Consider the following 27,430-nt stretch of genomic DNA (forward strand, 5'->3'; position numbering starts at 1 on the left):
AGCCAGTCTGAAAAGGCTACATACTATATGATTTCAACTATATGACATTCTGGACAAGGCAAAACTATGGAGGCAGTAAAAAGATCAGTGGTTGTAGGGTAGGGTAGGGTAGGGGAGAGGAAAGAAAAGGGGGAGCACAGGATTTTTAGGGCAGTGAAACTATTCTGTATGATAATATAATGATGGATACAAGTCATTATACATTTGCCAAAACCCATAGAATGTACAATACAATCTTAGTGTAAACTGTGGACTTCTGGTGATGGTGATATGTCAGCGTAGGCTCACCAATGTAACAAGTGTATCATTCCGGAGCATGATATTTGTAGTAGGGGAGGTGGTACGTTGTGTGGGTAGGGGGTATATGGAAAATCTCTGTACTTTCTGCTCAATTTTGCCGTGAACCTAAAACTGCTATAAAAAAAAATAAAGTCTATTAAAAGAATATACACACAAAAGAAAAAAAGAAAAGAAATGCTGTATCCTGCAGCTCTCCTCTTGATAACTGAAGGAGAAGAGGTCTTGACTCTCTAGGGCTACTTTGCTTGCTTAAAAAAATAGGAAGAAAAGAACATAATTTTAAAAGGCAAATATCTCTAACTTTTGCTCATTAGCAATTCTTTAGAGAATTTTTGCTAATTCTTTTTTCGTTTCTCATTAATTATGTTCTAACTTCATAGTATTTGTAATGCTTAAAAAAGGAATATTAAAAGAAAAATGTTAAGTTTATTAGTCTTCGTGAAGTTGACAAATCTTATGAACAAATCCCTTAAAGGAGAGAATATTTGTTCTAAAACATTATTGTGTCACTACTGCAAAAAAGATAAATGTAGTGAAAATTTGAAGCTGGTAGAAATGACATGCATGAGTTAAAAGAATGTTTGGACTTGCTTTATTATTACAAATACTAAAACTAAAAAAAAATCTTTTGAGATAAGATACTCACTGATGAGGATAGTATTTGTTTCCTATGTGGATCCTTTTTTTAGACTTCCTTCTTAGAATAAAGGGAGTTTCATGATATTGCAGCAGGGGATATCGTTTTCTCTTAACTGCCAGGAAAGATCTGTAGTTGCTGATGTTTCCCAGGTTTGGGAAAGCTCTGCTAGGTCTTTGCCTGGGGACTGGGCAGGGAAGATCAGCTGGCATCTGGCCTGCAAAGGCCCACTTGCTAGCCTGCTAGTTCTTACTTAGCAGGGGTAATCTAACATAGGCAGTTTTAGATCAATTAAAAATCAACCAAACAAACAACAAAAACCCTGACGTTGAGTGTTTAAACTCGAGTGACAACTTCTGTGGAAAGAGACTACAATCATTAACTACGAGACGGATATTTTTGAGAAGTAAATAACAGCAAGTCACAGACCCTTGGCTGATCGAGAGCTTTTCGCTATGTAAAGAAAACATTCTCACCAAGAGTACTTCTTCCTAAAAAAGAAATATACTAGATAGTCACATATGAACAAGTGTTTTTCTAATGGGTAACTTTTGAGATGTCAAATTACTCTCTCTTCGAATATTTTAGAGTTATATACTTATATTTTAGTCAAGTTTTGGGGGTTTGAGGGGTGTCCTCTACCCTCTTCCATTTGGTAATAGCACAGAGTTTTATAAAATAATGTCAGGGGCCTCCCTGGTGGCGCAGTGGTTGAGAGTCCGCCTGCCGATGCAGGGGATGCGGGTTCGTGCCCCGGTCTGGGAGGATCCCATGTGCCGCGGAGCGGCTGGGCCCGTGAGCCATGGCCTCTGGGCCTGCGCGTCCGGAGCCTGTGCTCCGCAACGGGAGAGGCCACAACAGTGAGAGGCCCGCATACCGCAAAAAGAAAAAAAAAAAAAAAAAAAGAATAATGTCAGAATTTGGTCAGAAAGAAAGAGAACCATTAAATAGCATATAACCCAATTCTCTGAGCTAGACCTAGAAAAACTGGCTTTTTCTTAGGAGTGTGAGATGCTGCTTAGAAACAGGACAATCTGTCCTCCACAAGTGGCAATTAACTGGAATTCTCATTTTTTAAAACTGGCTTTATCATGCATTCTGAGTCTTTTTCAAAAGAGATTACTGCTCTAACTGCTCTTTCAATTCATTGGGAATTAACGTGTATTAGCCCATTAGGGTTCATACAATATTAGCATTAAATAATTACTCCTTTATATATCTCCTGCTATCTTTATAAAGAAAGTATACTAAATTGGCTGTGGGAGAATTCAGGACATCTGAATCTGAAGAAAATATGAACGCGTATCTATCCCCTCCTTGGTTATGAGGCAGCCTGGGATGCGTGGTAACAAATTGCACACACAGAGACAAGGAAGAAGCAGGAGAGTAGTGGAGAAGAGGGAAGGAAAACTGGCCACCCTTAGCTCTGGTGGTGGTGATAAAGCTCAGGAAATACCGCAGCTGAAGAGAGCAGGTGTCGGCACAGTCAGCAGCTTGGTGTGAAGGAGAGGGATTCACAGTTCTCCATAAATCCAGGGACATGCAGGGTCGGAGCAGGGCAGAGCCATCTTGTCTGCCCAAGTAGCCTGCACAGCCAGAGGAGAAGAGTGGGGAGACAGAGGTGGAGAGGGAGCTGAACTGGAGGGAAGGAGGGTCCTGAGGGTTAAAGGATACAATGCAGGCAAGAAAAGCTGGTGCTGCCAGGTCCTGTCCTGGAGCCAGTTTACAAGCCCAGCTTGGTGTGTGCCGTTTAGCTGTCAGGCCCAGCCGCATCTCTTTGTATCCCAGGTAGGGCTGGCCCTGTGCATGGAGCAGCAGAAGAGCTCGGAGGCTGTGGCTGACCGTCTTAAGGTTTGCAAGCAGCAAAAAAGTCAAGGCATCCTAAGTGATGCAGGGAAAAGAATCAGAATGAGAGAGTTTGATGCCTCGCTCTTCCTTTGTGCTATGCTGGGCCTCTGCTTCCTCATCTGTAAAATGGGGCAGTAATACCCCAGAGGTATTAAGGAGGATTAAGTGTGTGGTAAATTGTTATCAGGTTCGCCTCCCAGCGCCTTGCAGGTGTTGGACAAAGTTAAGGCACTTTCTCCTTTACAGCTTCTGCAGTTTCACTTGTAGAACAGTGTAGGATTTAGAATTATAAATGCTTTCTGAAGTGCGAACCTACCACTCATCTAGCAGGAAGAGAATTGCTGAGAGGTGTGTGCATAATGCTTTGTACATCTCAGGTCTCAAGGACCTCACCAATTCTTGGTAGAGTCAGCATTGATGTCCTGGCAGGCCCTGGACAGTCAAGAGCAGGCACAGAAGGCAGCCTGGGTCAGAAGTGGGCTGGGCACTGCTCCCTGAGCTAGGGGAGAGGGCCAGAGGGCAGCGACATGCCCACAGGCCTACTAAGCACAGAGCAGTCAGGTCTACACGTGTGCCCGTAAACCAGGGCTTGCAGTGCAGACGGCTGGTCTGTGGGCCATCTGTGGCTCACGGATATTTTTTCCCCTTAGCTAGCATACTGTTTTTTCTCTAGACCCCTGGAAAACCTGGCTCAAACCTTGAAAGCAAGCTTAGTAATTTTTTTTTAAGAATATTTTTTTTAATGGCTTTAGCCTGGGCCTTCACTCTTGTTTAGCCTCATTCCCTGTCATTTCCAGTTGCCCTAAACCTGGCCATTCTATTTCTGTCTGGCCCTTGAATTTTCAGTCCCTCTTTTGAGCCCAGGGCAGAGCAGGGCACAATCCAGGGAGCTGGCCCTGGACACAGAACCAAGGATTCAGTGTGTCCTATCCCTCTATACTAGGGCTGCTGGATGAAATACAGGACTCTGTTAAATTTGCATGTCAGATAAACATAAATGCTTTTTTACTATAAGTGTGTTCCACGCAAGGTTTTTATTTCCTAAATCTGGCACCCTTACTCTATCGTCTTTATAATTCACCCCTGCCACCAAGAAGTACTCAATAAGTAGTAATTGTCATTGTGACTTTGGGGAAAAGAACCTTGGAAATAGAATACCTTAACAACCTTGGGGAAGGGGAGAGAGAACTAATATATTTCAGCTTTCAAAAGAGATAAGTTGAGCAAGGTGCTGAATGAGTGTTTTAATTTGATACGGGGTAAAATTGGAAACTATCACGGCTGGGAGGGTTTTTCTCCATTCTGGGTGAGGACAGATAGAAGGTGGCTGGACTCTGGGCTTTCCCAGGACACGGTGTTAAGGGGAGGATCTTCCCAGCACTGTCTTAGGTGGCATCCTAATACCGTTTAGGGTAAGAGGATGCTAAACGCTGTAATTGTGGTAGACTCCAGGCTTGCGGTGTCTGGGGATGCAGAGTTATACCATGCTCTACGTTCTGTCACCTCTCAGTGACATTGACCTCTTTCCTACCCTGTTAATTTCTCTCTCCCTGAATTGCCCTGTCCGCTGTGAGTGTAGCACAGTGTCTGCTTTCCTTTGCATTGCTCTCCCTTATCTCTGTTTAACTCCTGCACCTGGTGGGGCGGTGAGGCGGAGATGCGTGTGAAGGCCAGGAACACTCTCTGGATGTCTCCCTCCAGCCAGACATTATCAGATTTGATCTCCAGACCATGATGTGAGGAAGACAATGCTATTTTCTCTCTCTCTCTGTCTTTTTTTTTTTTTTGGATGCAGACTTTAATTTTTAGAGCAGTTTTAGATTCACAGCAAAATTGAGTGCAAAGTATGGAGCGTTGCCATATATCCCTCCCCCAACGTCCTGCACCTCAGTGGGACGTTGGTTTCCTTCAGTTATTGTTTTTAAAAATGAGAAACTGAGAGTCTGAGAGATCAGACCCTTAGGCAGCAGGGCTCCGGCTCCCCCAGCTGAAGCCCACCTGCCTTGCTCCCTGGGATGGCATCCTCAGCACAGGGTCTCCTGCCGGCTCACTCTCAGTCTTCATTCCCACAGGGAAATATAGGGAGCAGGACCGCACCAGATAAGAGGAAGAAGGGGCGGCAAGATTGTTGTCGCGTGTTCACGTATCTAGAATTTTTTTTTCCAGTAAGCGAGGGTTTGGTGAAGCTGTGACTTGATTCCCTGAAAATACTTTTTAATCTTGTTTCCTTTCTTCCATTTCCCTGTTCCACCAAAGATTAAAGGAAAGAAGATTGATACAGTGATACAGTGATTGATACAGTGATCCTAAAAATGAGATCTTTATCTGGAAGTTTCAGACGTTACTTTCATGGGACAATCAAGTCATGTCAGACAAAGTTTGGTGGAAACTACTGACAGGCATTTAAAATCAGGGTTGTTCCAAGCATCCATTGTAAGTATAATTTGAAGAGCGAAGGCCACCAATTTCCACTTCAACAATCAGGGAGGTAGACTGACCCCTGCCCTAGTCCTCGGCTGAACCGGATACAGCTCCTTCATGTCCTCTAGGACAGCGGGAATGTGAGTGCCACTGGACTGGTAGTTTTATTTATTTACCTTTAATGGGTGTGGAAAGTGGGCTTAGAGAGATTAATTGTCTCAGAGTCACACCGATGTTGGCAGAGCTCAGATATGAACCCAGTTTGTTAGGTGCCTGCTCCTGTCACCGCTCTTATACATTCCTCCTCAGTAAACAAGCGGATTTTCTATAAGGGCACACAGGGAAGTAAGTAAACAGTCTCAGCAGGCAAAGAGCCATGCCTCATGGAGGAGAGGAAGATAATTCATCAACATTCAGCATTCAGCAGCATAGTTTGCTGTTTTACAGAGGCTCTACAAACCTAACCTAATTCCCCTGGGGCACCATGTAACTAACTGAGCACCCCATGCCTGCTTCCCAGTTTCTTATTTTTCTCTCCTTGCCTTCCGTCTCCCTCATGGTTTCAACTGCTTCATGACTCTTTCTTGTGGCTTTTTTTCTTTATGTATTTGTACTTCTCTGCTCCTCCATCACTCTCTGGCCTCCGGATTCTCTGTGACTATCTCCCAGTTATACACCCCTAGGCAGAGTAGAGGATTGGGTTGGTCCATCCGTTGGGGACAGCGTCACACTGCGGGTGCCTCACCTCGAAGGCTCATGGCCAGCCCTCAGTTGTCTCCCTGTGGGTCAGGCACCAGGCCCTGGGTCAGTCAGCTGGGGCCAGGGACCCAGATCACACTGTCAGACTATAGAGATTTTGTATACGACCCCACAGGATGGCCCTGTAAGTGGGACTTGAACTTGTGTGCTTTTTAAAAGAGGCAGTGAAAGCCCAAAATCCTCATCAGGCCTGTCTGGAAAAAAAGAGTGAGATTTTCAAAAAGATTTTTAATGTGCCTTATGAGTAACTTAAGATCATGTGATTAAAGAATCAGTAAATAAAAATATTTGCTAAGGGTAGTTCTTAGCAACAAAAACATAGGTTATGAAATCTACACATACCTGGGGAAATTCAAGCATATTTTTCTTTATTCATGGCTTCCCATGCCCTTGATTAGGACATAAAATTGAAACAAACTGTTAGTTACAAAATTTTTTTTAATTGAAGTATATTTGATTTACAGTGTTGTGTTTCATATGTACAGCAAAGTGATTCAGTTATATCACTTTAACTGAATCTTTTCAGATTCTTTTCCATTATATGTTATTACAAGATACTGAATATCGTTCCCTGTGCTGTCCAGTAGGTCCCTGTTATCTGTTTTATATATGGTAGTGTGTATCTGTTAAGCCCAAACTCCTAATTTGTCCCTGCCTGACCCTTCCCCTTTGGGAACCATAGGTTTGTTCTCAATGTCCATGGCTCTGTTTCTGTTTTGTAAATAAGTTCATTTGTATCATTATTTTAGATTCCACATATAATTTATATCATATGATACTTGTTTTTCTCTGACTTCACTTAGTAGGATAATTTTTGGGTCCATCCATGTTGCTGCAAATGGCATTACTTCTTTCTTATGACTGAGTAATATTCCATTGTATATATGTAACACATCTGCTTTATCTGTTCATCTGTTGATAGACACTTAGGTTTTTCCATGTCTTGGCTATTGTGAACAGTGCCACTGTAAACATTGGGGTTCATATATCTTTTTGAATTAAGAGTTTTCATCTTCCAGATATATGCCCAGGAGTGGGATTGCTAGATCATATGGTAGCTCTATTTTTAGTTTTTTTTTAATTAATTAAATTATTTTTTTTTGGCTGTGCTGGATCTTCGTTGCTGTCGCGGGCTTTCTCTAGTTGCGGCGAGCGGGGGCCACTCTTCATCGCGGTGCGCGGGCCTCTCACTGTCGCGGCCTCTCTTGTTGCAGAGCACAAGCTCCAGACGCGCAGGCTCAGTAGTTGTGGCTCACGGGCCTAGTTGCTCCGCGGCATGTGGGATCTTCCCAGACCAGGGCTCGAACCCATGTCCCCTGCATTAGCAGGCAGATTCTCAACCACTGCGCCACCAGGGAAGCCCTATTTTTAGTTTTTTAAGGAACCTCCATACTGTTCTCCATAGTGGCTGTATCAATTTACATTCCTACCAACAGTGCAAGAGGGTTCCCTTTTCTCCACACCCTCTCCAGCGTTTATTGTTTGTAGATTTTGTGATGATGGCCATTCTGACCAGTGTGAGGTGATACCTCATTGTAGTTTTGATTTGCATTTCTCTAATGATTAGTGTTGTTGAGCATCCTTTCATGGAGTTATTATGCACAACATTTAATTGCTTTTCTTATTGTTCTCATATTTATAAACATTTGTGAGTGTGTTAGAAGGGAAAACGTTAAGCTTCCATCTTATCTATTAGATTATAAGCATGATAGACTCATGTACATTTCCCTGCTAGTCCTTTAGCATCTTATCACGCATAGTGTAGCGGACACTCAATAAGTGGCACTAATTACTCAGCCCTGATGCCAATTGATAACAAAGTGCTAATCAAAGAATCTTTGATAAGCATAGAGTCAAGGAGAAGTCATGCTATTTTTTGGATATTTCATGCCTAATTCCAGCTTCTCTGGGTCAAAACAAAGGATTACTATTACAAAATCTCATTTATTTCCCTTCACACTGTATGTTAGCTGTATGACCAATGCAAATATGAATATTCAGGAAAAAATAAAATTCAAACAAAAATCTTCAGTTTGTTTTCAGTTTATCTTTTTTTTATTAGGGTTTCAGTATGGAGTTTGAAATCCTAATCAACGTGGAATTTAGGCCTGTTTTAATCTTTCTACCTCAGATGTCAGGCTGTCTAACCCTAATTAAAGTGATGAAAGACTACAAAACAAAATGAAGGAGCCTATGAAGATGAAGGATTAATCCTATCTGTGGACATCTTTGTAGTTGAATTTTAAAAGTGACCTTCTTGTCCTGTCAGCTCATGAGCATATGAGTCTGGAAAGAGTAAATGCTTTCATTCTCATGGTCCCTTAGCTGGCTAGTGGCTTAATACTGTAAAATTAGAGGCTAGTAGCATTTTGATGCTTTCAAATATTTGTATGTCATAAATCTGAGTTACAAAGTTGATTTTATATATGACCTGTGAATTTAATCTCGTTGTTGTTCTACACACACACAGACACAAACACACACATGAAGTCTTATTTGGCTTTAAAGTGGTAAATCATTTCCAGAGGTGACCAACCACTGGAATCCATGAGCAATATGGCTGTTCCTCATTTCACAGATTCTTGGAGACACCACTCTTAGAGCTCCATACAGGGCACTTTGACCACATTGTTTTCTTTTCCTTTTCTAACTTTGCACATAGAAATCCCATGGGATGAGGAGCCCATTTCGAGAAACGGGTCACAGCAGCTTTTGAAATGCAGGCGGATAAGCAATTGGTGTTAAATTTTCTTTTTGGGGGAAAAAGAGATAAGGAAAGTTAATATATACTACAGTGGTAACTCAGTGAGGTTCTGTTCTAGTGGTACATTGTATAAATGATAATTTTTGACAACAGTCTTCTATAAGAAAGCTTTATGCGGTCTTTGAGTTATTAATAGTACATGGCACTGGTTTCGATTCAGACTTGGAGCTGAAACAAATCATCGTAACATTTTTTTTTTTTTCCGTTCTTGCATCAGGTGTATTCCAAAAGCTTCTGAATTTATCCTTGGAATAGGAATGAAGAGTTTACCAAATACAGTACATTTAATGGGAAAACCAAGTCAAATTGAGATGTAATCTCAAGGTGTTTTTATACCTAGTGTTCATATACCTAGTCTCTTCAGAGGCTCATTGGTTTCTGTTTCTGTGATGTGAAGTTAATTGACCTCAATATAGGCTTAAAATTCAATAAGCATATGATTATTCGCCATGTGTGCTGGGAGCCATCACACAGGCCATGCTCATGTAATCCTTACATGCACCCTGTGAGGAATTATGATCCCAAGTTTTCAGATAAAGAAAGTCTCACAAAACTGTGACTCATCCATGATTATGGGACCAATTGGTGGTACGATAGGGATATAAATCAGGTTATTTTACCTTCAAACCTTTTATACTTTCCAACAAAATTAATTTATAAGAGAAAATCTCAAAAACCCTATGATATACACATTCTATTGATTGTTAGAAGATCAGCAATCTGATTCATCAAAGGAAGATTCTGTTGCCGACTCGTTAAAGGAAGTCGATGCAGTGTATGGTTAATGCCATTGGCTTTAGAGTCAGGCCATCACAGGGATGAACCCTGGCTCCACAGCTGTGGAGAAATGTTATGACTGTGAGTAAAGTTGTTCGTGTTTTCACTTCTAAAAGTCTCAGTTTCTTCATCTACCAAACAATGATAATACAACGCATTTCATAACGTTATAACAAGAATTGAATGCAATACTGAATTTAAAGCATTTAACAGAGTACCCAGCAGATAGTACAGGTTTTTGGGTAGCTATTATTAGTAGCAGTACTGGTGGGATTGGAAGAAAATATACAAATTGATTAAAGAAAGATGTGCATTATTGTTTTCAGGGACATATGAAGACTTTCTTATTAATAAAATTGTATTGATCTCACTGCAGATTTTTAGTGATAAACAGCCTTTACATAGTATTTATAACTTTATATGATGCTTTTTAAGATATTTTAAAATATGGAGCCAGATTAGAATATTTCCAGATTATGTCCATATTTTAATTACTGTTGCTAATGGATTGGGAATAGTGGCATGAATAAATTCTAGACAGGTGAGGAGTCCTCAACCCTTTAAAAAAATGTATGCAAAAATAATTATCTACAGTATATTCTTGGAGTCATTGAAAAAAAATACAACTATTACACAGTAGTTATACAAATTTTTGTATAACTTTGATAGGCTCTTAGAGAACAATTTCTCCCCTTGAAAATTATTCACTTTCTGCTAGAGTTAATATCTAGCACAACAGGTCGGAACTTAGTCTATAAGTCAGGAGAAATTGATTGGTTTTCATTATATGTAGATAAATTAATTTTGTTAAAATTAAAAAAGGTATACAACTAATTTATAGCAGAGAGTTTGGGACTTTAAAAACATTCCTGGGGCTTCCCTGGTGGCGCAGTGGTTGAGAGTCCGCCTGCCGATGCAGGGGACACGGGTTCGTGCCCTGGTCCGGGAAGATCCCACATGGCCACTGAGCCTGCGCGTCCGGAGCCTGTGCTCCGCAACGGAGAGGCCACAGCAGTGAGAGGCCCACGTACCGCAAAAAACAAAAACAAAAACATTCCTGGTACAAGGAGTCTAGGTTGGGAATATATAGAATTAGTCTTCAGTTATATATGTGTACACAGATATGTATGCAAATAAAGATTAATTATATTAAGCTGAAGTTTTCCAAAATCTATGTATACCCGTAGAGTTTCTTTTTTTCATTTCCTATAGATATTTAAAAATACTTCTCCATATAGACTTGGTCAAGATACATCAAAGTGTTTAAAGTCATAACTTTTGGATATTTGTCTATATACTAAGTACAGAGAACCTTATGCAAAAATGTGAATTTTAAGTATGCAGTCTTTGCAGATTTAATGCATCATGAGGATGAAATAGATAAATGTAAGAATGGCTCATCCTTTTATGATAAGCTAAGTTTCTGTTGCTGAGAACTGACTTGAAAATATGTATATGAGATGGGATTAAATGGATTAAAAATATCTCCATTTGTAAACGTAAAGGGATGATGTGTAATTGTGTGTTATGTGTGTGTTCCCACTTATTCATACCCTTTGTCACCCTTTTAATTGCCATCCTTTTAATAAAGCAGTGAGTTTCAGTGTTTTAACCTTTAGGTCTTCAATATATGATCTATTTTGAAGCAAAAGCATCTCAAATTCAAAATATAATCCCATTTTCATTTCTTTTCTCAGATGATGAAACATGCCTGGAATAATTATAAACGTTATGCCTGGGGAAAAAATGAACTGAAGCCTGTATCAAAAGGAGGCCATTCAAGCAGTTTGTTTGGTGAGTAGAATGTGCTTTGCCTCCTTACTGACAGTGACTTCTCTCCAATCGACTGAACTTGTGGGTGATGGAAAAAATTTGTGTGATCCTCCAGACTGTGTTGCTAGGAAACTTGCCTACCTGATGGAGTTGTCTGCAGGGAACGTGCATAGTGTGTCCTTCAGACAGAGCACTGGCTGCACTTTAGAACCACCTGCATCCCTTGAAAAAATACTGATGCCTGGGGCACACTTCCAGAGAGCCTTATTTAATGGATCTGGGCACAGTATTATGATTTTCAGCTCCCATGTGGTACCAAGCAGAGGAGCATTTGTTGGCTGCATTAACTGCTTCCTGTCAGGTAAAAGCTGTGTCTTTATCAATAAGCTGGCCAAGGCAGCCAGCCTTGGTGACCTTCACTGTATCTCAGTGACTCTCAACTTTGGCACTAAATATCTCCTGTTTGTGCAGTGGAAGAGAAAGCGAGGATGGAGTCGTCAGTTATTTAAACTTCTTCCCTTTATCCCCTTTGGCATCATTTTATCGCTTTTGGTCCTCACAGCATCCCTCTGTGATTAGTACTCTAGGTATTAATAACATTCCCATCGTGGAGGTGCAGAAGCTAGGTAACAGAAGTGTTAGGTAGACTCCTTGGGTCACAGAGCTACCCAGTGCCCTGAACTCAATTCCTCTTCAGTTCCCACAATTTTGTCTATAAGTACCAGGATGAAGAGGAGGGAACCTTGGTCTGATGCTTCTGAATTCACTGTAGAAAAGGTGACCTTCTATACTTTAACTAAAGATGTTAAATAGTATCAAATCATATAACAACAGTATCAGCTGACACTATGTGCCACGTGCCATCTGTGCATCTTCTCATTTAACCTCATTATTATATGTATTTTATAGATGAGAAATATGAAGCTGAGAGAACAGCTTGCCCAGTGTTAGCCACCTACTAACTGGCTGAGCTGGGACTTGAACCCACATGTGGCTAAGGTCAGAGTCTGCTCCTAATCACCCCATTATGCTTTTCCATTTACTTAGGACCTTCCATGCGTTTGGCTCTCTTTCCAGCACTGGTGTTAATAAACACAATACAAGTCTTTGCCAAGTTCATGACCTAGTGCAGAAGACATATGTGTAGATAGTGAATTAGCAAAGCACTAGGTGGTTCAGTAGATATTCATAGGAAGTTCTGAAGAACCATAGGCTCTCTGGTAGGGAGAAAGGCATTGCAGGAACAGTTAGGAAGAGCTGGAAGAGTGGGGAAAGGGCTGGCTGGTCGATCACAGTGACACACTTTAGAGATGAAAAGAGCCACACCTGGAGTCGTGGCAGTACAAGTAATTTCAGACGTTGCTAGAGTAGTGTTTTTGAGGACACGGTGACTAGTTAACATGGGTGATGGGAGGTAGGAATTGAAGAGAGAAACTCAGAAACTTCATGCAGACTCAAAGGTCTTAATTTTTTATTGTTTACTATAACTTTTAAAAAATTTTAATTCTATTTTTGCTTTTATCTCTATAAGTTGTTCATAGTATTAAGAAGTCAGTTTTGTGTAAATTTGCCATAGTCTTTATCGAAGAGATTACTTGGCTCTCTGTTAATACAGTGATGGTTTTTTAATTTATTATTAACCTTAGAAACATACTGAGTCTCTTAGTATGGAATGTGGAGGTGAATAAGACATGACTTCTCTATTCTGAGGAAGTTTACAGACTAAGAGGAGATGCATATAAGTAGTTATAATGGAAGACAGAAAGTGGTGAGTGCAAGAGCAGTGTAAAGTCTTCCTGCTGAGGGAGTTCAGAGGAAATAAACGAGAGTCAGGACTGGCTAGGAGGATGGGAGGAGAGGTTAGGATCAGTCAGGGCTGCAAAAAGAGGGGGCAGAATTCCATTTTTGAGTAATGGTTTCTTAGAGCTATCACTAAACAATTTTAGATCTAATTACATTTAAAGAGTTTTGCACAGGTGCACTTTGATGTAATTACATTAAAATTAATAAGTGTGTTGCTCCTTGGTTTCAGGTCTTTTTTTTTTTTTTCTTGCTAGAGAATGCAATCCCAAATGAGATTTCTAAGAGATTTATTTTCTGCAACTCAGAAACTTTAAAGATTAGTGTACCAATCTATAGCCTGTGATAGTTTTTAGTTTGGTTCTGATGCAATTTTTCAGTTTTCTTTCACTGAAAGATGTTTAGACTGTTCAGTATTCTTGTTTACCAGTAAATTCGGTATTACCCACTTCCTTTCCAAGGTGTGGTCAATGTGCATGTATGGATCTGTCAAAGGTGTTTTACTGAGTAAATATTTTTCTGATATTTTCAGGTAATATCCAAGGAGCAACAATAGTAGATGCCCTAGATACACTTTTTATTATGAAAATGAAAGACGAATTTGAAGAGGCAAAAGCATGGGTTGACGAAAATCTAAATTTTAATATGGTAAGTTAAAAAAAGCTGCCAATTCAGTTCTTAAATTTCAGTTAACATAAATAAATTCTCTTGTGGGGCAGATTATTGCACTGTACCCTAGCAGAAACAAATAATGCAGTTTTAAGTAGTATCATACTATATTCTTAACTTGCCCTCCCTTACTACACAAATCCATGCCTTTGTTTTTTGGCAAACTAAGAGTAAGGAAAAAGAAATTAATATTTATTAAGACCTACATGTGCCAAGTATTCTTGTTCAAGTCTCACAACAACCCTGTGAGATGGGTATTATTTTCACACCTTTACAGATTAGAAATCGGAGCCTCAGAGGCTTATCTAGACCACACAGCTAGTTGTGTGTCAGGGCTGTGAGCCTAACACAGGTCTGTGTGACTCCAGCGCTCATGCTTTTGCACTGAACCGTGGTGCATTATTGTGACTTTGTTAGATGAACATTTGTTAAATGGAGCCCAGGATGTCATGGTGAGCTGCAGTTCAATGAAAGACCACAAAAGAAATTGAAATAGAGAAGTTTATTACTTAACAGGTCCTGAGAAGGTCCATGACTCACCCGCAGGGGCCACACAGGGAGATCAAGGCAGAGTACAGACAGGCAGAAAGACAGGACCTGGGGCACATGCCGTTACTGGGGTGGGTGAAGTGCTTTGGGGTTCCAAAGCAAAGGCCAAATTGGTCAATTCAAACCAATTGGTAAGCTCCACAGTGGCCTTTTCTAAGGGGGTGCACAAGGGGAAGGCCCTGGGAGGTGGGGGAGACATGATCACAGAGGGAGTCATATTAGGAACTGACATTTGCTTGGGACTCTGGGGCTGTTAATCGAGGGCACACTCTTGCATGAGGGGCTAGTGTCCATTTAAAGCCCCTGCAAGCCACTTGGCAAAACAAAATGGCTGCCAAGTCAGTAATACCATGAAGTAGCTCATCTCAACACTCCACATGCATCCAGGAGCAGCTGCATCCACTTTCCCATAAATAAGCCTTTAACCTTTGTTGATTGTAGACCCTTATCAGTTTAAACTTTTTTTTTCTTTTGGCCACATCATGTGCATGAGGGATCTTAGTTCCCTGACCAGGGATTGAACCCATGCCCCCTGCAGTGGAAGCTCAGAGTCCTCACCAGTGGATTGCCAGGGAATTCCCAGTATAACCTTTTGTCAATTTATATATGAAATATTTTTTTTTAATTTCATATATGTACTATCATTTTTAACAAACCTCAATACCCACTGTATGCCAAGGAAAAGGTTCATAATTAAGGACAGTGGACTCTTCTAATACTACTTCTTGATAATTAAGGAGGGCTACATCTTGTCAGAGCTAATCTAATTCCACAGTCATTGCTTTACCTTGTAATGAGGTTGACAGAGAGCTTGTTTTAAGAACAGTCAAAGTTGACCCTGGTGTTTTTGAGTCATTCACTTATGTTTGCATTATTGGTGTTTTTTTAAGTTCAGTTATACATACACACACGCACATATACACGTGTGTGTGTGTGTGTGTGTATTTTTCAGATTCATTTCCATTATAGGTTATTACAAAATACTAAATATAGTTCCCTGTGCTATGCAGTAGGTCCTTGTTGTTTATCTATTTTATATATAGTAGTATGTATCTGTTAATCCCAAATTCCCAGTTTATCCCTGCCCCTTTCCCCTTTGGTAACCATAAGTTTGTTTTCTATATCTGTGAGTCTATTTCTGTTTCATAAATAAGTTCATTTGTATCATTATTTTAGATTCCACATATAAATGGTATCGTGATATTTGTCTTTCTCTGCCTCACTTATTTCACTATTGGTATTATTTTAAATCTGAGATTACTTTGCAAAAATTCTTGTAAGCCTCTTGTCTATCTGGTAAGCATTTGATAATATCTGTAAATCTCCATAACCAATCACAAGTAACATGCTGTATGTTGAGAATGGACAAAGAAAGGGTGTTTTCCTGCTGACCCCTCTGCTTTGTGGAGCTCCTGTTCTCCCACAGACCAAGTGAGAATACCGACATAGTTCAGAGTGTAAAGGTAGCATAAAGCTGAGTCTTTTTCCTACCTCTTTGGATTAAAAACATATATAAATTAAAAGTTTTAATATTTTGTTCCTACTCCTCTAATTGCCGTATGCACCCCATTTTGGAGATCACTGACTTAAAGTACAAGCAGATGAGTCTATGTTTAATCTGCCTTATAATTGAATTTAGAATATAAAGGAGACAGTATTCCAATACAAAGGGAGCTTGGAGATTGATGTGTTCAGTCTTTTTATTTTAAATATGAGGAAACAGGCCCAAGGAGCGAGGGATTTTGTAAGGTTCTACAGCTCTTTGGTTGAATATGACGTCTGGTAGCTCGGATATTACCAATAGAACTGAGTGTGAAAAATTAAGGCAATGAACAAAAAATTAGATTTCCTTCTGAGAGTTTACTGTTTCTTAATAATACTTTTTTCCTGCCTTGTTATTTTTGAGTAAATTCAGCTACCTACCAGTAAATAATAATGATCTTGTCTTCAGCTTATATATGGAGGAGAGAATGGAGAATGTGTTTCCTCCACCGTCCCTCACCTCCAGAAAGGTAGGGGAATGAGAAATAGATTCTTCCAGAGTCTAATGATGGAAGACGGGAAAGTAGACTTTAGTGACACGAGACCCAAATAGTGTCCAGGTCCCTTGTCTGGCACATATAGCATTACTTCCCCAAACCTCCCCCAAATACTGCAGCAGTTCTTTGCTTTCATGCCCAGTGGTAGTCTGAGAAACTCTGGAATCATTTATTTAAAAGGACTAAGCAAAAACGCCTCTCAAGGTAATAGACAAGGTAACAGAAGGCAGTTGGCTGGCCTCACACCATGACTGGGTGACATGAATGTATTCCATGGACCGTAGGGACCTATTAGGAAGCAGAGGGAATCTAATAGAGGATATCAGAGTATTTATTTATTTATTTTTATAAATTTATTTTTTTATTTTTGGCTGCATTGGGTCTTCATTGCTGTGTGTGGGCTTTCTCTAGTTGGGGCGAGCGGGGCTACTCTTAGTTGCGGTGCGCAGGCTTCTCATTGCGGTGGCTTCTCTTGTTGCAGAGCACAGGCTCTAGGTGCATGGGCTTCAGTAGTTGTGGCACTGCACCACCAGAGAAGCCCAGAGTATTTAGAAGAGAAGAAGAGCAAATTCTTTAGCTTCCTTACTTGTAAGATAAAGGGATTAGACTATAGGTTGAGTGATGGCTAAGATACTGAGCTTTGTTTCTTTAAAATTGTATTTTTGTATTTTAATAACTTATTCAATGAGTTGAAAGATTTTTATGTAAAATATCATTTTAAGACTGTTATTGATAGTCTTGGGCTATACCCTTCAAAATATACTTTTAAAATACACTTTTCAAAGCCATAGTCGGGCTTCCCTGGTGGCGCAGTGGTTGAGAGTCCGCCTGCCGATGCAGGGGACACGGGTTCGTGCCCCAGTCCGGGAAGATCCCACATGCTGTGGAGCGGCTGGGCCTGTGAGCCATGGCCGCTGAGCCTGAGCGTCTAGAGCCTGTGCTCCGCAATGGGAGAGGCCACAACAGTGAGAGGCCTGAGTACCGCAAAAAAAAAAAAAAAAAAAAAAAAAAGCCATAGTCACAGGTCTCGAATTTCTGTTTATTTTACTATTCCTAATTTGAAAGGTCTTGAAACATTTGTTGCAGTTCTTTCTTTGGGTATTGCCATATTTTCCTTGAAAAATATAAAAGTTTATCAATAATATCCAAATGATAATACTTCCCATATCAAAATTAATAACAAACATAAATTCAGGACAGCTATCTTGATTTACTCTCCTAATCTTTTTTTTTTTTTTTTGGCCACATTAGGTCTTCATTGCTGCTCGCGGGCTTTCTCTAGTTGCGGCAAGCGGGCTCAGTAGTTGTGGCTCTTAGTTGCGGTGCGCATGCTTCTCAATGTGGTGGCTTCTCTTGTTTTGGAGCACAGGCTCTAGGTGCGTGGGCTTCAGCAGTTGTGGCACACGGGCTCAGTAGTTGTAGCTCTCAGGCTCTAGAGCACAGGCTCAGTAGCTGTGGCACATAGGCTTAGTTGCTCCATGGCATGCGGGATCTTCCTGGACCAGGGATCGAACCTGTGTCCCCTGCATAGGCAGGCAGATTCTTAACCACTGTGCAACCGGGGAAGTCCCATCTCCTAATCATTTTAAAGTGCTTCAACTTACAATTTTCTAGTTGGCTTTATTATGTCCCATTAGAGAATTTGTCTTATATTCACTCGTTCTACCCACAGATTCAAGTGATTATGTCACCAATTACACCATTTTTTTTCCTGAAAAATAACAGAGATATTGGTGGCAACAGTGACTTTATTTTTTAGTTTAAAGATTCGGATTGTTCTCTTATCCAACCGGAATGCCATCCTATTTTTCAGGAAAATAAGCTGTAGGGTTCTCTATCCGAAGGTTGTAAATTGACCTCAAAAAGCAACTTTGGATCTTCTTGAATGCCTGAATGAGTTCTTGGCTTAGGTCCAGAGCTCCATGCCATGGAGCATGAAAGGTGACATTTGCCTTAGTATTGCTCTTGTAAAAGCTCTGTTTTAGAGCAGCATTACATCCTAATGGTGCAAATAACTGAGTTAATTATCCTGTCGAATGGAGTTATTTAATGTTTTCTATCCGAATGCTAATCAGTGTCTGCCAAGGGTGATTATTTGGGTTCTGGCTATAAGGATACTGATCTGTTCCCTCTGACCATAATTAGTGATATATAGATTGGACTGCTACTTGAGGGTCCTTCTGGACCTTCGTGGTAAAACCAATCTACTGACAGAAGATGTTGATTTTGCCTATCTTTATGGCCCAAAGAATTTGCACTTTGTTCATCTAAAGAGATTTATCACGTTACTTAAATATGAAGTTAAAAACTGCTCAGACATATGTTATTCCAAGCTATAAAGTTTAATGTTGCTATTTAATCTGTTAAAAGGAGTTGTAATCCTCAGAATGTTAATACAACACATACTTTAAAGTACCATTTATAAATGAATGTGTATGCTAAGCCTAAACATAGGCAAGGCTTATAGGCAATGACCTGTCTTTAAGCAATGGGTTTGTAAAGTCTGATGTTTCTACTGGTTCTCAGTAAGGTAAAGCATAGTTACTATATGTTAGTAGCGGAGCAATTGTTATTAAACAGTTATTGCATTGGTTTGTAGTGGGACAGTTGTTATTAATGCTTGCTTGTTCCTCGCTTATAGTTCATTGAGTAGAAAGCTGACAGGAAGTTTGGAGGAATAGCTAGCAAAGAAGTATTCTTTGATCTTAGGGCTCAGAGAAATACTCTTTAAAAAAAACAACTCTGATAATTGGGACCAAACACTGAGAAGAGGATTAAGATATTTCTGAAAATGAAAGTTCTTTTCCAAGAAGTCTTTTTCAATTTAATGCAGTCAATCAGACCTGCCCGCTGTATGGAATCATAAGCTAAGAATTAAGGAGAATTCCTTAAACTTGATGCAGGTTTGATTCTAAATAATTATCATAAGGCCTGAAGGTGCAAAGAAACAATATATCTATTCTTCAAGGAAAGTCTGCGCCTCTGTAGTTCTGCAGTCAAAAACTGTGGCTGAATCTGTTCTCCAACCTAAATTTGTTATTAAAATGGTCAAGCCCATTATTTCATTTACTAAAATCTATCATTTTATAGATAATTTTGGTAAATAAGTTGCTTATAAAAAATACAACCTAATAAATTTCTCTGAGTTATTTAAAATACCATCTTGTAAGAGGTTGATCTTTTAGGCACTCAGGTTGAAACAGGGATTTTGAAGTGTTCACTTTCCCTCTTGTCTGGATATGGTTAGATTCTTCATGTCTGTGAGCTCCTGATCTGTTTATTTGAAGGACACCTTTCCCAGTAGAGAGATGGAGGATAACGTGAAGGATGGGGGGAGGGAGCCATACAAAATGGCTTATTGAATTAAACTTTTTTCCATTTTAGCAAGCTTTATCACTTTATCTCATAATTTCACATATACGTATAGTAAGCCAGAGGACAGCAATACTAAGGAAAGGGATAAACTTAAGGTGGAAATTATCAGTCTAAGACACCTAAGGCAATATGAGAGATAAGTAGTGAAGCCTTGTTTTTCCATGATTTCACCTCTTGATTTTCGATGTAAACTTAATTATACCATATATTTTATTAAATGTATGTATGATTCTGGTTAAGTGTGTTCTTTGATTCAAAGGCTGTTGTTAGAGGAAACTCAAAGTGAAAGCGCAGTTTCTCCAGTCCACATGGTTTTGTGGGTAGGCCTTAAGCCCAAAATATCCACCTTCCACTTGCTCATCAATTGTGAAATTAACTAGCAGGTGCATGCCGTTTAAACAAAGGCTGGATCTGCTTCTCAAACTGGTGCTCACATACAGCTATGTACTAGAAGCCATGGACTACATGGGGCATATTCCTGGAATGTGACCTTACTTAAAGATTTAAGGGATTTAATCTCATTTAAAACAAACACAGATTGAAGGAGACTACAAAATCTACATTGTTAAGATAAATCCAAAAGATTTTAGTGTTGCAGGCTGTTTGGGGCTTCCCTCCTTTACATACTGTTCTCTGCCTGCCCTAACCCATCTCCTGTCATTAGGGTAAGTCACTGGAAAAGTTTTAGAACATCTTAAAAAGTGCTGCATGAATATTAATAGGATGCATATCTTCATTTAGATTTAATAAGTTTATTTTAATGGAAATCAGAGTCAGAAGTTTATAAAATTGGGCTCAAACCCTCAGATTGTAGAAGTTCACTTTTGAAAACCCAGATATCATATAAATTGTATCAAGCCCAAAAGGAAGCTTGGTCAGGATACTGTATTTCAAAAGAGGAGTTGAAACATGACTCCCATGAGAGTCAGAGAAGGTATATCAGTTTGCATTCTAGTATTAAGAAGATTATGATTCTGGAGTTTCTGATTTTCCAGGAACCCCTGAGGAAGCTAGGCCTTATTGGTTTACTTAAGCTGAGCTTTTGTGCAGTGGTAATGGCACTTATTTTATTGAGTACTTTACCTGTGGCAGGCATTGTGCATGGTGCTTTACATTCATGGACTTGTAGCGCCTTGTAAGAAATGCACTGTCCCTTTTTACAAATGAGAAAACCAAGGCTCAGAGAGAATATGTGACTTGCCTGGGATCTTGCACTCAGTGGGCTCCTGAACCAACCTTCAGTCCCAGGTCTTTCTGACTCTAAGGTAGTGTATTGATAGTCTGCTGCCTGCAGTCTAGCCAGCCAATTTATGTTTTTATCTTCTTAGTGTTTTTCATCAAAGGATCTGTATGTAAAGAGTGACCTAAAGTGTATAAATTTCAGTCTTCTGACCTAAAACATAATATAACCCAAAATGTTAAGCGCTCTCAAATTAAGGTTTCTAAATAATTTAGATTTAACTTTGAAAAAAAAAAAAGTAGGGGCTTCCCTGGTGGTGCAGTGGTTGAGAGTCTGCCTGCCGATGCAGGGGACATGGGTTCGTGCCCCGGTCCGGGAAGATCCCACATGCTGTGGAGCGGCTGGGCCCATGAGCCATGGCCGCTGAGCCTGTGCATCCGGAGCCTGTGCTCCGCAATGGGAGAGGCCACAACGGTGAGAGGCCCGCGTACCACAAAAAAAAAAGAAAAAAAAGAAATAAAAGAAAAAAAAAGTAGAAAAACTTATATGCTGGGAATTCAAATGTAATTTTGGTTTTCAAAAGAAGGTAGATATGATGACTATTGAATACAACTAATGGTGATGTGACTTCCTGAGCGAGATCTTTAAAGACAAGAACACAAGTAACTGAGAACCTGTATGGATTCACTAACAAGCCAGATTTGCTTCTTGGCTGTTAGATCTGAGAAATTCAAAAGACAGAGCAGTGACCTTGAGCGTGGCACTTTGCAAAAACGTCTCTCAATATCTTACAGACAGCAGAAGATAAATAGAATTTAGGTTCTAGAATACATTGCTGGATCAATAACTGGTTGTACCCAGTAGGTGACTGATGGCTTGCTGAAGATGTATTTATGATAGTGTTTGACATGGCTCAGTCTTCTACAATGCAGTAGTTTTCATCAGATGTTTATATAAAAGTCCTGATTATCCAAAATTTTCATAGGAGGAAAAGAGAATGTATATCAAATGAAGCCAAAGCTAGAATAAGAATATAAAATCATCTTAACAGACTTCAGTAGGCAGAAATGTGGAGGACTGTTCTTAGGTTTCAAAACTGAAAAACAAGTACAAATTGAGAATGATAGGATTTTAGGGTTTTATTTATTAGATTTTATTATTAGACATTGTTACCTTTAGACATAAGAAGTATAGTTGTGTGAGCCAAAACAAATTAACGATTCGCTTCCTCTTTCCTTATCAGAAATTTTGTGGAATATTAAAGCTTTTACCAATATTTATGTAATATTCAGAGTAATACACATCACAGATAAATTATTCCCATGTAAAGTACTTTAATCAAACTGTTTTAGGTGCATATTACAAATTATGAAATACAATTGAATGAACTCACCGGAGTCTTATATTATGATACTTTTGCCTAACTCTGACCTAGTATGTGTCTCTCCCAAGTAATATTCATGAGCTTCCTTTTGCAAGAAATTTTTGAAAAATTTTTTTAACTTAAGCAATTACTTAGCTTTAATTTAATTTGTTAGATGCTTATACCTTTTTAGAGAGAGCATGTGGAAATTAAAGAAAATATACCTCTTTTTTTTCTTCTGGAATTGTTTTCGCCCACTAAAATGTAGACTCCATGAATTTGAGGACCTTATGAGTCTTCATTGCCATGTCCCTAGAACCTAGGACAGTGCCTGACACATAGTAGTTGCTTAATAAATGTTTGTTAAAGGAAATAATATCTCAGATGATTGTGACTAAGCTCATCTGCTGGATATGTGACTCCATATATTAGTTTGCTGTTAGCCCCTGTGATTTCAGTGAATTGTTTGATACCAGGCAAAAGTGAACAATTACTGGGTAGGCCTAACGAACATGAAAAGAAGCTAACAAAAGCTTGAAGCTGAAACCATACACAAGCCCCTGTGTCCCTATCCTCTGAAGAAAAAGGGTTTTTCTTTAGTCTTCTAGGCCTCCCCTGAGTCTCAAAAGGCTGGCTGAAGAGTTAATGATCAGGAAATATGAAGATGTAGAAACAAAGAATAGCTGTTGGCCCAGGAAACTGGTAACAAGTTAGACTATAAATCCGCCACATTGCAGAATTACCGAGCTCCCAGGCCCCTGAAAGATACACATAAAGGCCTGGCACACATTCCTATGTTGTTTTTACAGGAAGCAGGCCCACACCAGATGAAAACTGCTGACCACAAGCACATAGACCCTAGACCATTTGAAACCAGAAGGTTGATGACGCTTGAAATTTCACCTTGATGCCAGCCACTCCGAGAATGGTGCAGGAGCTGATCACACACCCTGCAGCCCCTCCCTCACACTGCCTTTAAAACCCCTCCCCTGAAAGCCATCAGGAGTTCCGGTCTTTTGAGCATGCGCTGCTCATTCTTGTTGCTTAGTGCCCTGCAGTAAACGTTGTACTCTCCTTTACCACACGCAACATGGTGTCAGTGGATTGGCTTTAGTGTGTGTGGGCAAGCGGACCCAAGTTTGGTTCGGTAACAAAGTGTACCTACCATCTATTGTAGGTTAGCTGTGCTAAATTATCTAGCAATAGAATGTAGGACAGATCCACGTAGTAGTCAAAATATTGTAAAATAATAAAAGTATTGGCAATAATTACTAATTATATGCCACAATTATATGACCATTAATAAGGATACTTGATGCATTATCATGTGAGGTGATATAGGAGTCAGGATAACAGAGATCTAGACCAGGAATCAGAGAAGTCAAGTTTAAATCCTGTTTCAACCACTTTCTTTTTTTTTTTTTTTTTTTTTTTTGTGGTACGCGGGCCTCTCACTGTTGTGGCCTCTCCCGTTGCGGAGCAACAGGCTCCGGACGCACAGGCTCAGCGGCCATGGCTCATGGGCCCAGCCGCTCTGCGGCATGTGGAATCTTCCCGGACCAGGGCACGAACCCATGTTCCCCTGCATCGGCAGGTGGACTCTCAACCACTGCGCCACTAGGGAAGCCCTCAACCACTTATTAGTTGTCTGACCTTAAGACAGTCATAGTAACCACTATAAATCTCAGTTTCTCCGTTTGTAAAATGTATGTAAGAATAGTAATTATTTTGCACGGTTGATATAGGACTAAATGACATAGTCCATGTAGAGATTAGCACAGTATATAGAGCTTTGTAAATAATAATAAAAGCAAGCTATTATTGATGTATATAAGAGCTGTTTTAACAAGGTACAACATATATTATTATAATCTCCTTTATGCAAAGATGAAATTTCTTCTCAGAGAAATGTGATCATCCCAGACCACAGACAGAAAATTTGGGAACCAGCACTAGAACCCAAGTCACTTCAACTTCAAATCCTATTTACATTCTAGCTGTGCTACTTTAAAGTGATGTGGGAAGAATTCTAGAATAATGTTGAAATACCAGCAAAAGTATAAAGAGTCTGAATGGTCTTTCGGGAAGAAAAACAGGCAAATGAATAAAATAAAAGAACACAATGGAAAAATAGAATGTCCGGGGCCTGTCGCATCTGCACAAAGAATATTGAGTATTGTAGGGCTTCCCTGGTGGCGCAGTGGTTGAGAGTCCACCTGTGGATGCAGGGGACACGGGTTCTTGCCCCGGTCCGGGAAGATCCCACATGCCGCGGAGCGGCTAGGCCCGTGAGCCATGGTCGCTGAGCCTGCGCGTCCGGAGCCTGTGCTCCGCAATGGGAGAGGCCACAACAGTGAGAGGCCCGCCTACCGAAAAAAAAAAAAAAAGAATATTGAGTATTGTATCTAGTGTTGAATAGAGGGAGGAAATAACTTCATTTTATAAATATTTTTATAATTGTTATTTTAAGAGTCAAAAATTTTTTTCTATTTACATGTGTTTTGACACTGTTAGAAGGCAGGGCTTTCCCCTCTTGTGTATAAATTTCCTTGGGCAAGCATATAGGATTGAACAAAATTTAAATATTTCGTGCACTTTATCACGGTGATATTTTTCTCAATTGTGTACTACCATTTATATATGAACCTCCTTTATTTTGTTTCCACAGAATGCTGAAGTTTCTGTTTTTGAAGTAAATATACGCTTTGTCGGTGGACTAATCTCAGCTTACTACCTGTCTGGAGAAGAGGTAAGATGAAAAGTGGCATATAAATGGGAATTATGAAGTGTCTTAAAATGATGTTCTCCAAGTAAAGTATGCTTTTTGTGGTATCCATTAAATTTTCATGTTTTGATGGGCCTCTAGCATATACTGAATTTCTTATAATATGTACTAATTAAATAAGCACACTGGGAAAGTCTGACAGAGCATGTTGTCAGGAAATGTTAGGCAATGCCTTTAAAAAAGACTGGCTCCATTATTTTATGTATGGTGTGATTAAAACTACAAATTATATATGCCTATGGACAAAGTAAAGAGTTTAGTATAGTGGCAGGTTTGTGGATTTCTTTCTTTAAAAATTATTTTAATGTTAGTATAATATTAACTTAATAAAAACTTTTTTGAAACAAAGCTTGGCAAGTGAGATATAAAAATCAGAGTATTTAAGAAATTGAGGGGGTGAGTGAGATACTCAGCTTCCCAGTTAGAAGTCCTGTAGGCCAATAACCCTACATAAAGTGCTTTGCAACTCCTTCTAGGTTGGGGCTTAATTAATTATCGCTGCTCAGAACAAAGAAGGAATTTTTAATTTAGCTGCCTTTTATTGATAGATTAAGAAAGGATTTTTGTATCATGCTCATGAAGAGCACAGATGCTATTTTCCTGAAAGGTTTTGGACAGCTTTATGAATAACAAGCTTAAGATTCCACTAAGAGTCATTAGAATGGACTTCACCTTTAATTTCAACAGTGTTAAAAGCTGACATCAGGAAAAACTGTCACGTATTTCAATTGCATATCAGTCAGATTTGTGTTAGCCTCAGCAATCTGGCTGGGGGGAAGAGGGGATCTTACCTAGTGGTACTAGTTCATGTATTTCTGTGCTCCTTCAAACAAATTTAAGCAGAGCAATATATGCTTAATGAGAAAGACTGCTTTACTTTGTTTCTCGTCTCTCAGATGCTTTCCTAGTCATAACAAAACAGCCTGTACAATCTTAACATTCTCCTTCTTTTTAGATTTTATTCTACCATAGAGATTTTCAAAGTATATAGGTGGCTTCTATATTCCCCGATATCTGTCCTGTTTGTGATAACCCCTGTTCTTCATTATCCCTCTTCTTCCATTTTTCCAGTCGCAAATAACTTCATTTGTTCATTTTGGTGTAGGATGTTCTAAACGCTAAGCCTGGGAATCCATAATTTTAAAAACTCAAAATTAAAATTAATTACTGTTTTTTTACTAAAGAAGTTTCTGCTTTTAGAATATATGTCTTTGAGTATCCAGTGCCTGTGTATTCTCATTGTTTTTGGCATGACATACTTAGGATGACCTTGGTTTTAACTTCCTTCATCATTTCTGTGGGGTGAGACAATTTGGAGGAAATAAGGACTTCTTCATTGTACCGGGGCTCAGATAGGGTAATGGAGCATGCAAAGAGAAACAATTATGTATTTCTTCTAAGTATGCATCATGTAGATTAGGATACTTTTTTACTCATAACAGTGTCTTAAGTTTATATACCTGTGTTTGTTTCTATATGTGTGTATGCTTACTAGAGACATATATGTTTATATACTGATATAAATATAATACAGATATAGCTTGCCTACAGGTAAAATCATCTGCCTAAGACATTGTAAGGATATTTTTAAATTCTATACTTAGCTAACTTTAGTAAGCAAAGGACTACAAAGAACACCTCCATTGAAAATAATTATTCTTTTAGTATATATGCTTTGTCCTTATCCCTGTGCAAAACATTCATTGTGTTAATTATATCTATATTTTCTGTATTTTAATTTTATGATAAAAGTTACCTTAGGTATTTCCTTTCTTATATATCAATACTTTTCTTTGTTTCTATGGAATACATTTTTAATTTTAGTTCTTAAAGATTCATCTTCTCAGCATAGTTTTTGCTAACTATTCCCTAAACGTTAGACAGTTGGGTTGCTTCCAGTATTCCTATATTTTGAATAATGTAGCTATAATCAGCCAATAAATATATTTATCCTCTAAAGTGGGATTGCCAAGGAGAAGCGATTAGTATAAGACTGTTTTACCATCATCTCCTGTTTCTTCCTCCCAATTATTACCTCATCACTGATGGTTGCCTTTCATTTGACCAATGCACTCAGGAGAATTAGCTGTCAGGAATGTGATCAAGGAAAATTATTTTACCCTAAGTCTGAGCTTGATCTATTTGTCTCCCTATCAAAATGAAAAATTGGGCATTCGTTTAATAGAATGAACATCAACATGGCCACATTATGGATTAGTTGGTTTTAGATTGTTGATAAAGTTCTATGCTACACACTCTTTTATAGATCAAGGTATTACTAAGATAGTCTAGGAAAATTCATCTTCTTAAATTATCTCATAGAGGGACTACTAAATCACCATAATTTTTTTTTTTTTTTTGCGGTATGTGGGCCTCTCACTGTTGTGGCCT

General features: G+C 39.2%; 1 protein-coding gene across 3 annotated transcripts in view; it reads left to right on the plus strand.

Moving 5' to 3' along the window:
* The window catches only part of MAN1A1 (mannosidase alpha class 1A member 1), a 183,606-nt gene that overhangs the window by 34,574 nt on the left and 121,602 nt on the right, over nucleotides 1-27,430 (plus strand). For all 3 annotated transcript variants that reach the window (XM_060114873.1, XM_060114871.1, XM_060114870.1), the window contains 3 exons: nucleotides 11,204-11,300; nucleotides 13,612-13,727; nucleotides 24,923-25,003. In XM_060114873.1, the coding sequence (XP_059970856.1) occupies nucleotides 11,204-11,300; nucleotides 13,612-13,727; nucleotides 24,923-25,003 (294 nt within the window). The remainder of the gene's footprint in view (nucleotides 1-11,203; nucleotides 11,301-13,611; nucleotides 13,728-24,922; nucleotides 25,004-27,430) is intronic.

The sequence above is a fragment of the Mesoplodon densirostris genome, chromosome 12, assembly GCF_025265405.1.
Source record: "Mesoplodon densirostris isolate mMesDen1 chromosome 12, mMesDen1 primary haplotype, whole genome shotgun sequence".
Lineage (NCBI taxonomy): Eukaryota > Metazoa > Chordata > Mammalia > Artiodactyla > Ziphiidae > Mesoplodon > Mesoplodon densirostris.